General features: G+C 42.3%; 1 protein-coding gene across 1 annotated transcript; it reads right to left on the bottom strand.

Moving 5' to 3' along the window:
- Positions 1-1268: 1268 nt before the first annotated feature.
- Positions 1269-9523, bottom strand: LOC140645727 (E3 ubiquitin-protein ligase RBBP6-like). The gene is made up of 4 exons (XM_072849192.1): positions 9358-9523; positions 4663-4762; positions 1930-1966; positions 1269-1364 (listed from the first exon to the last, which is right to left on the bottom strand). The coding sequence occupies exons 1-4, from the start codon at positions 9521-9523 to the stop codon at positions 1269-1271; spliced, it is 399 nt and encodes a 132-aa protein (XP_072705293.1).
- Between the last annotated feature and the right edge of the window lie 454 nt (positions 9524-9977).

Here is a 9977-nt window from a genome sequence, read left to right as displayed (position 1 = left end):
CACCCCAAGAGAAACGAGTCTTAATAGCAGTGTTCATGCATTTGTTACCTAACTGCCAAGGGAAACACATTAAAAACAAACTACCACCAGAAGTCCCCCACAATCTTACCCCATGTGTTGGGCAGTTCTTTATATAGTGGCCAGGTTTTCCACAACGGAAGCAAGTGTATGATGGTGGAGGTGGACCCAAGGGTTTCTTCACATAACTAAAAGTTTTTTTGGGAAAAAAAGAGAAAGGCATGCATGTGTCTCTCTTGTTAAAACCAACACCTCTACAAGTTTTTCCAGAATCTTCAAAGAACAGATTTGACATTATCCACACTTACTTGATGGGATCATACTGGTGGCAAGACTGTATCATCACAGCTTTTACTTTGTCTTCTTCGGGAGCATTGGCTTCAGCCAGATTGGCAGTCTGTTTAACAGGGCATTGTTTGACACACACATTAGAAACGCGTTTAAGCCCACACAGCCAAAGACAACCCCACTCACCCAGTCCTGTAAAGAGCACAGCGCTAGCTGAGGTTGCATGAAAACAGCTGCTTCTATAAAATACAGCTGTCCTGGAGATGTTCTGGGGAGTCCTTACGCCATTACGTGGTGTTTATGTGCCTGTTCACCTCCTTGAGAAGAGCATTCTTGGGCACTCAGAACCTTCGGCTCTGTTTGTACCTCACATAAAGGCTTGTGTCACCAATACCATTTTCTTCCAAGTGGACTGAAGATATGTGTAGAAAAAAATATATTATCCAGATTTTTAAACTGATCTTTAAGCTCCAGACTGTTTGAAGGAGAAGATATACTACAATTTATGAAATTGTGCAGCATCCAAAGAATGGATCTATAAATGTAATAACTAGAAATGCAGAAATGGCCACGAAAGCGTCCATGCCCCAGAAACACCTCTAATTCGGCTGTTGCAAAGCCCCCTGAAATGTCCATCACTTACAGCCAATTAAATTCTTCTCTGAAAAATGTGTTAGTTTCCAATGCAACATTAACGAAACGTATGCAAAACAGTAAAGTCCTTGTGAAGTGCTGCTTCTTTGTGTCTGGAAGATGAGTAATACCACAACATGACGTTGAGGCTGATAAGGTGCTCCCCTTCTATCTTCCCAAACTGGCAACTACTCGTTACAGGACAGGATCAAAATATACAGACATTTCAAACTGAAAAGAAATACTTTAAATTCTTAAAAATCAAATTAAAGTTTTGTTCACATTACAAGAGGTATCCAGCTATGGATCACAGTATAAGATTTAAGAATTTAAAGCAAACACTTTTTTTCTTTAAGCAGTTGATGAGAATATAGATATACCTTAATAAGCTGGGCCAGAGAAATAGGGGCAGAAGAGTCATCGGTCTGTTTGAAAAAAAATAAACACACATTCATGTTCAACAGATATTCATATTAATCATATGTTCATATTAAACACATATTCATATTCAAACACAAAAGCTAAGTGATACAGTGTGAAAATGGCAAAAAATACACTCCAAACAATTTTTATGGCAAGAAACAAGAAGCACACAACAAGCCATACAGACAGACATAGCACTAGCTATGGACAGGCAGATGTAGAACATGGCACCATGTTCAGTTGTGCAAAACTTCAACCTACATGATCCAAAAACCATCATACATTTTCTGTACAACACAAAGTCATTCAGGAAATATTCTAGCGTATTCCATATGAAATACAATGCATTACTAGGCACAAATACCAATATTCACAGGAGAACTGTGCAAATGAGGGCATTACTCAGTTTTTACTATGCTGAATCAAATGCATTGTATTTACAACATAGACTATCTTTTACTGGAAAATATCTACTAAGGTAATGTGTGGAAAATTAATACAAGGCTCCATTGTTTAGAATTAAGGGCAGCGTGTAGGAAAAAAGGCTGAGATTGTGTTTTTACGTACTGCTTTTGATGTTGCTCTCACTGGCTCACTTCGACTTCTAGAAGAAGAAAGAAAGGTGATCAGAACTTAAAATAAGGCACTTGTACCCAACATAAAGCAGTGAAAACAGATTCTAAAACCTGAACATCAAAACTTTCTGTTCTGATACTGAATGTGGACATATATACGTATACAGAAACCGTTCCCTCTTGATACATGCAGTGCAACTAAAGAAAAACCCCACAATCACATTTCTACTTTGTCACAAATTACTCCAAGACTGACAGATACAGAACACAACAGTGCAAGCAAAGTCCTCAGATATTTTGTCTCTGCGAGTAAGTATCAAAAATATGAAGTCTCTCCTAGATTTTTGTGCTGTTAAATAATCAACCATGAAAGTACAAAGGTAACTTTAGCCAATCCGTATATCCCTAGCATTACAAGTAGGTGCTGGATAGAGTACTTCAGTTTCTACGAAAGAATAGGGAGGCTCTAGACACTTTGAAGTGCAAGTTTACTGAAATGAAAAAAATCAGCCATGTGACAAAGAAATAACAAAAATGTCAGCAGCATCGTCTTTACAACAGTGTTTCTTTGTGGAAGCCCAAGCACTCTGTTCAGATATCTACCATATTTAGCCATGAAAGTGCCAAAATGTGCTACATGTGTTACATATGCTATACTGACTAAAAATAGGCGCAGAAATCTCACCTGAAAGCAGTTCCTAGGATTTTTGAGAAAAAAAAAGGTCTTAATTGCCTGAATCTGCTTTAAGATAATCTTGAAAATGCTACAATATTGTAGGAAATAGTTATTCCATTTGAAAACTTGCTGAGATTCCACGTACTCATTGATCTGTGTCTGCATGCTACTCATCACCAATCAGACATGCAACCATTGATAGTGTTAACAAACTATCATCCAAAGGGTTACATCACTTTTGTAACATTTGATGTTACAAAGTTACATCATCCAAAGTGTCCCATGAGCAGAGGCAATTCAAAGGCTGCTGTGGAATTGATGTGCAAACAGAAAGGCTCATGCTTCCTGCCACTGCGAGAACACCACCAGGCTCGCAACTACAGCCACCTGCCTCCTGAAGGTGAGCAAGTACAAGGAGATACCTTAGATCACCACACAATGCCTTCTTCATCCATGTACCTTGAAGAACATACTACAAAGCGAGAAACGAGTTTTTGAAGGCCTCTCCACCATTACAGCATACATCCATCATGCCCAAACATTCACCCCTCCTCCAGCTGGTTCTGCAGTGTTTCCAGCTGAAGGAACAGAAAGCTAATCTGCCTGCTTCATTTGCAACGCTGGAACAGCAGTGCCATTCTTTCCTTATCCCCACAGACAGGGATTTATTTGGTCTTTGATGCTAGCCGCATCTCTCCTCTCCTTTCAGTGCAGCAGTACCATACTAGGAGAGGGGGCCACCCAACCGGAAACGGAGGATGCATTGACAGGACAGCACTAAGCAGACGTATCTAAATTAACCCCCAAAACAAGGCCATGTTTATAAGCTCAAGGCTGTGGCGTCCAGCATTACTAGGGAGTGCCTGAAAGCACTGCAACCACTACTGCAGTAAGATGCCCAAAGTTTACACATACAGCCACATAAATTCAGGGCTTTTTGCTTGCAAATGCTTCATGGGTACCAGGATGCTGCTGTACTGTTTGTTCAAGGCACACTGTAACTCATCAGTCTACTTTCTTTACTGAGAAGCAACATCAGAAAGGCATGGCAAAACCACAAGCTAATAATATCTACTCATTGTGGTGGAGAGGCATATCTTGAAGAAGGCTGGAAAACATGACCATTCAAACAATGCTAATGCAGCTGATAGAGAACTGGACTGTAGGAATACAGAAATGACAGCAATAATCCTCGAGTCAGGATGGCATTTGAATAGCTGTAATTTTAATCAATACACCCGATTCTCTGTCCTCCAAACAGCTTAGGAATACAGAATTAAATCCTGGAGCAGGCATATCAGCTTAGGGTAAAAAAACGACCTGGAAAGAGAACTCCTAACATCTGGTAACGTGCTAAACTGCTTCCTGAGGATCAAGTTTGGAAAGGATTAACTACTCCTTCATCGTACTCGCACAAAAGGCAACACGCCTTAGGATAGTGTTCTTCTTCTCTTGCCGGACACGGACATTGTCTTTAGGAAACTAGTAGGAATCACTTAGGAATGCAACTTCTTTTTTGCATGGTTCCCCAGCTGGCAACCCTTGGTCTTTCTTCTATAGCTAGTATGCACAAAACCCAGATTTGGGGCATAAGAATACCTGCCATATCCTGCCCCCAAATGCAAGAAATTGTCAAGCCCTGAGAATCAGACTCTTCTGAGATGGGAACAAATTCTCAGTTTACACTACAATGCCTATCTGTCTGTACTATAAAAGCACTAAAAGCAAACACATATGATGAGGAATCTCTCCACGGAGAGGAAACAGGATCTACAGCCTGGGTCTCAGAAAAATCATTCCCAAGAACAAACCCAACAGACTCCTCTTCAAAGTTACCATTGTTGGAGTTTGAACCCCATGCCCCAGCAGGCCTAAAAATGTAACTCTCCTTTGGGACAGGTACAGTAAAATCTACCCCATGACAACAAAAAGTAACGGCAGCTTTAACGAGAAAGATACAGTCTGAATGCCTCTGTAAACTAATACCCATCCAAAAAGTTCACACACCGGAACCCCTAACAAAGAATACCATGCTTTATGGATACTCACATGACATATGTTTTGCTGGTAGCTTTAATACCTCCTGCAGGGATTCTTCTAACAATTACCGATGAGTTCCTAGGAATCAGGGCATTATCATCTGTGTATTCTGAAAACAACACAAACACAGAAAAACACATGAGTCAGTTCGTAAGAGTGTATATTAATATGTCATTACATAGCACTTCACAGAATCCCTTTCAGATTAAAAAGCAAAATGGTCTAGGTAACATCACGCCTTTATCGTCTCAACACACTAACAGGACATTTCAAGAAATCCTCAGGTCTGAGAATCAAACACAAGCAGCAACATCTTTTCCATGTTGTTAAAATAGTTTGAACGCCAACAGCAAAATGGCCTCACAGGTCACTAAAGGAGAGCCTGCTACTGCATGAGGTTCTTTCTTGACCTAGCTTAAGTTGCTTTTGCTGCGCCGTTGCTTTCATAGCTATTCACTAAAATCGATTCACCCATGAAGACTGACAGAACACAGAAGACAGCCTGCCATCTCTGTCTATTTCCTGGAGCTTAATCCATCAACAGCCACACTTCTCAGCTGCTCAGTGCTTTACATTGACATGGAAACACAACTGGCACTGCTAGACGTTGGATCACAGAGATTCTGGAGATTTTTTGAGCTTGCTTTCACAAGTAGGGCAGAATTGGCTCCAACTAAGCTGGTATCTCCCCTCTTAAGCTCATCATCTAGTTTGAATCAGCCCAAGGGACGTGGATTCTTTTGATGCACTTTCTGCAGAGCAGAGAGACTCAAACAAAATTACTTAGGAAGACAGCCCTGAAGAGCCTTTCGAAAACAGCGTGTGCCTGAAGCTATCCATGCTTTGCCTTGGCTTACACCATGTTAGTCTTCTGAAGAGAAGGAAAGCCTTCTGACCTTTTCTGTAAGGCCCAAACAAAAAAAAACCACAACTCCCTGAGACACTTGGACTGAGTCAGCTTAAAACGCAAAGATCTCTCCATGAGAATGGTTTGTATGTTGTACTTACACGAGCTGGCTGTGACTAAATATTTTAAAGCACTATCAGCAGCCATTCCCTGTAATCTGCCTACAGCTGTACATACTAAAAGCCCTTAACTTGCAAACTGAATCAGAATGATGGTCTGAAAACCAAAGGTGCTGTATCTCCAGTCAAGCTCTGTCAGGGCAGTTTTGCTCAGTGATCACAGGCAAAATAGGAATATGTCACAATTGATGCTCCCTTTTTCAGTATATTATTCGTATGGGCAGGAACCTCTCTTAGACCAAAACATACCTACCAGAAGACATTATTTCAACCACACAATGAACATTTTACTTCTATTTCCAAATGACAGAATGCTTCTTCAGAAAACTGAGAAATCATTTCGCTGAAACTAATTCCTGATCTTGGCCCCTAAGAAACCGAACAGCAAGCTTCCTCTGGAATTCAGAGCAGTTTCAAACTGTCGGAGAAAGGACTCTTAATGATGAAAACAGAAGCTTTTACAGAAGTCGTATCCTAAAACCAACCCCTAGAGCTCTTCTCAAAAGGAAAATCTGACCATTACACAGCCACCTGTCAAGAAAGGCCTGCACTGGGACTTGGTGATGGAGGAGGAGCTCAAACAGTACTGAGGCCCAGACAAACAACTGGGAGATCATGCCAGCTGCAGTCCTAGAAGCCCAAAGCAGCTGTTTCTACCTGCTGAACAGAGCCATAGAGCCTATTCTCTGTGGCCCCGATCACAAACCGCTGGATTAAGACCAGAGTTCCATTGCGGTTTTGGGTTGTTTCTTTTTTTTTTGTATTTTGCCTGAGAAGCAGAAGAGCACATTCTCCAAGTGTTTTGTGTCAGAATGTTACAGGGCAGGAAAGAGTACTCAAAACCCTGAGTTCTGGAGTTTGCAGTTCTTCCACAATATTGTGAGAACATCTCTTCTAAAAGACAGGTCAAGAAATTCAGGTCAAATTCAAAGGAGGCAAGTTGAAAGGCATCATTCTTGAGCATAAGACTTTGGAGGGAATTCTGCCTTTATAGAACGTGCCTCTATAGCAAGCACGGAACAGGACGCACACCCCCCTGCCCTTTAAAATAGGTCCTAACCGTCCATTTTGCCTTCCCAGCATCTTCAAAGGAGTCCATCATATCATTTATTTTCCACTGATATTTACAGTCCTGTTTACTTTTTGCTTATATTAGCATTGCTGCTACTACTAGATTTCCAGTATGAAAAGTAACAGTTCCTGAACTGCAAAAGGTTAGATTATTCGGAAAAATCTGAACAAGTAGGCCATCTTCACTCAAGGTTCACTTTGTTCTTTCCAAGATTATTTCAACATTCAGTCAGGACTCCTGCACAGACAAAGTTATAAAAAAACAATACTTTATGTCCGCATGTAAGAATTCCAAACATCCCATTTAGGCAGAATATCCGGGTTGAGTTTTTCCCTTTCTCTTCTGAACGTGAGTTGAAGCATCTACATCTGATTAATAAAAACTGAAATTCACGGCTATGCATAGCAACCAAAAATTTGGCATACATATATCTGACACTCAAATGTATTCTCTAGCTTTGCTCTGAAAACCACTGCGGGATTTTTGCATTTTCACATGGAAAACAGCCTTACAAAAGCTTCAATAAGCATCTGTGTCACTCATATACCAAGTTTAAAATTTTATCCTCATTTTACAAAGGTCAAGGTACAACACAACCTACCTAGAGGAGGATCTTGTCACTGTTAAACAAGAGTGATGCTCTTTAAGGTATGAAAGATACTCCTCCTTTGACTTCACCTGTAGGCAACACCACATTTAACAGAACCGAGCCAAGCAGATGCTTTTTCTTCACTGGATTCTGATCACGTATGTAAACAAAGCCACACACTGTGCAAAACTGGTAGTATGTATAGTAGAGTAACACTTTATGGGGTAACATATTTAGGAGCATAAATTGTTCCTCTACAACTTTGCTTTCTGTTCCTCACCTGCTATAACAGAATACAGGTGTTTTGCCTATTTCAAAACATTTTTTCTTCAGGTGATAATAATCGGGCTCCATCACAGTTTATTACCATCCAGCATTCTGCTTTTAAGGCTCTGTTTTACACAGACCCAACTGTTACAGGAGTGAGGGCGGCCAGGTGGCCATTCAGCCTGCTAGCACTTGTGAAGCTGAAAGTACATTGGCAACTGCAGACCAAATTCACAGACCCTTCTGCAGCAAAGCCCTTAAAGCCAATTAGACATTTTTCAAAAGCTCTTGACAACTGTATTCAATACTACATGAAGAATTCAAGACTGATGAAATCTATCTCTACCTGCGCATGTCATGCAATCCAAGGGCATCCCTAAGACCCCTAACATTGTGCTCTTAAGCCTCTTCACGGACATTCTCCTGAAAATAGTTTCAATATCTGCAGATAAACAGCGAGCTTTAGGTCCAACCACTTTAAAGGGGAGGGCTGAAGTTACAGTTACCGCAGCATACATATTATTCTGTTTCAGTTTCAATACATCAAACAGGAAGAGAAAAAAAACCACGGGTACACATTGGAAAGAAAAGACTGTTGTTACAGTGTCACAGAACCACAGGGGGGAAAAAAAGAAAAAAAAAAAGTAATCTAATGTTTAAGGAATGGAAACACTTTACAAGTCTTTCTTTCTGAAAAGTCACATCCCAACGTCTTTCATCACTTTCAAACTTATCACGATGGCAGGTTACCAAACTGAAACATCATACTAAGTAATACGAAACCATCATCATCTCTGAGAATCAAGCACCATTTATTCGATTTAAAAGAATTTGTGACTTCTTTAAGAACGTTTCTTACATATAGTCACCATAAATGTTCTGCCATAAAACTGCAGTACTGCCCTGATATGGTTAACACGTAGTAGCAGTAAAAAAAAAACACCACGGTTAGAAACGAATGATGAAATGATGCTTAATAGCACCTGAATGACAATGTCTTTGGTGTAGAAAAGGAGTTATATTAACAAGAAATTCCAAAGTGTAGTTTAGATACAGAGAATACTCATGTGCAAGATGGCTTTAAAGGGTCTGCATAGATTATAACTCCCAGATACACTCTTCATCCAAAATGTTGCTAGTGAGCAGTTTCTGCAACAGCCACTAAACCGGTTTTCCAGTGCAGTGGAGTCAAACAAGTTGAAGACAAAATTAAGTCACCAAACCCATTTTTTTCTTCTAATTAGCCATCTGTTCTATTTCCATCACTTTCAGCTTTCTCTGCCAGATCTCAAAGAAATCTGGCAACTTTGGTAGTATAAGATATCCTCCCACATTTCCTTATCATTTTACCTAGAAGAATTCCAGGAAACCAAAACTTTTGTAAGCACTACACATCGTACATCAACCACGTATTCTTCTACGCCTAGCTCGCGTCTAAAACACAGACCTGAAGGCAGCTGTCAGAACATCAACTACAGAAGAACAGCTCTGTGAGGCCCCCAACACAAGTCACAGCTACCCATTGTGGCCAAATCACATTATCGCTTCCCACACCACTTAAACCCTGGCACCGCTTGCCCTCCCAGTCCCCTGCCTGCTGGCAGGATGGGCCCCAGACTGACTCACGCTATGTGGGGACAAGCGACAAACAGCAGAGTGCAGCTCTCACAGGCCAGGGCTGCTGCGGTGCAGTCTGTGATGCCGCCAGTCAGTCGGACCCTGAGGCCCCGCACCTGCTGCCCCCACGCACCTTCTTTGGTCTGGGCATTGGTGATCTGCAGGTCACAGTGCGTCGCCTTCAGCTTCTCGCGGCTCATGATCTGGCGCTTGAGGTCGCACAGGGAGATGTGGAGGCCGTTGAAGGTGACCGTATCATAGTTCAGCTTCGAGGAGAACTTGTAGTGGACACACGACATGGTTGGGGCCAGGCGGTGCCTGCTCCACAACGGTGTCTACCGTGGCAGAAAGCGCCGCGGCCTCTGCACCAGGTTATGGCTCGCGGCAGCACGGGGAAGGGCCCACCGAGGGGGCCAGGGCAAGCAGCACAGGCTGAGGTGGAGTGGGCCGAAGGCAATCAAAGGCAATGGCGCTCAGCCTCCGCTTCCTCCCTCGCACGCAGCGCTCCCAGGTCTGACTGCTCGCTATGGCGACTCAGGCGCCCCTGCCTCAGCGTTCCGCCCAGGGGTTTCCCGGTCGACAAACACATGGGCCACCACGAGCGCATCACTGTGCGCTCACAATGGCATACTGCACCCAGGTGCTGGTGGAATGATCGCCATGGGGACGGAGGCTGTTTGCCCCAAACAAACCCCACACTGACCAAGCGCCACGGCAGGTACAGCAGCAGGCTCCCGCTCCTCCTGGAGCTCC

This window comes from Ciconia boyciana, unplaced genomic scaffold (assembly GCF_034638445.1).
Source record: "Ciconia boyciana unplaced genomic scaffold, ASM3463844v1 HiC_scaffold_37, whole genome shotgun sequence".
In the NCBI taxonomy this organism is placed as follows: Eukaryota; Metazoa; Chordata; class Aves; order Ciconiiformes; family Ciconiidae; genus Ciconia; species Ciconia boyciana.
This window is presented reverse-complemented; position numbering and strand designations above follow the sequence as displayed.

Excerpts from the sequence above, each read along its gene's own strand:
- LOC140645727 (XM_072849192.1), bottom strand. The coding sequence starts at position 9,523 with ATGTCGTGTGTCCACTACAAGTTCTCCTCGAAGCTGAACTATGATACG. Across the intron at positions 1,967-4,662 it reads ACCAGCAAAACATATGTCAT|AAGTCGAAGTGAGCCAGTGA; the intron begins GTGAGTATCCAT and ends TTCTTCTTCTAG. Across the intron at positions 1,365-1,929 it reads TGAGAGCAACATCAAAAGCA|ACCGATGACTCTTCTGCCCC; the intron begins GTACGTAAAAAC and ends TTTTTCAAACAG.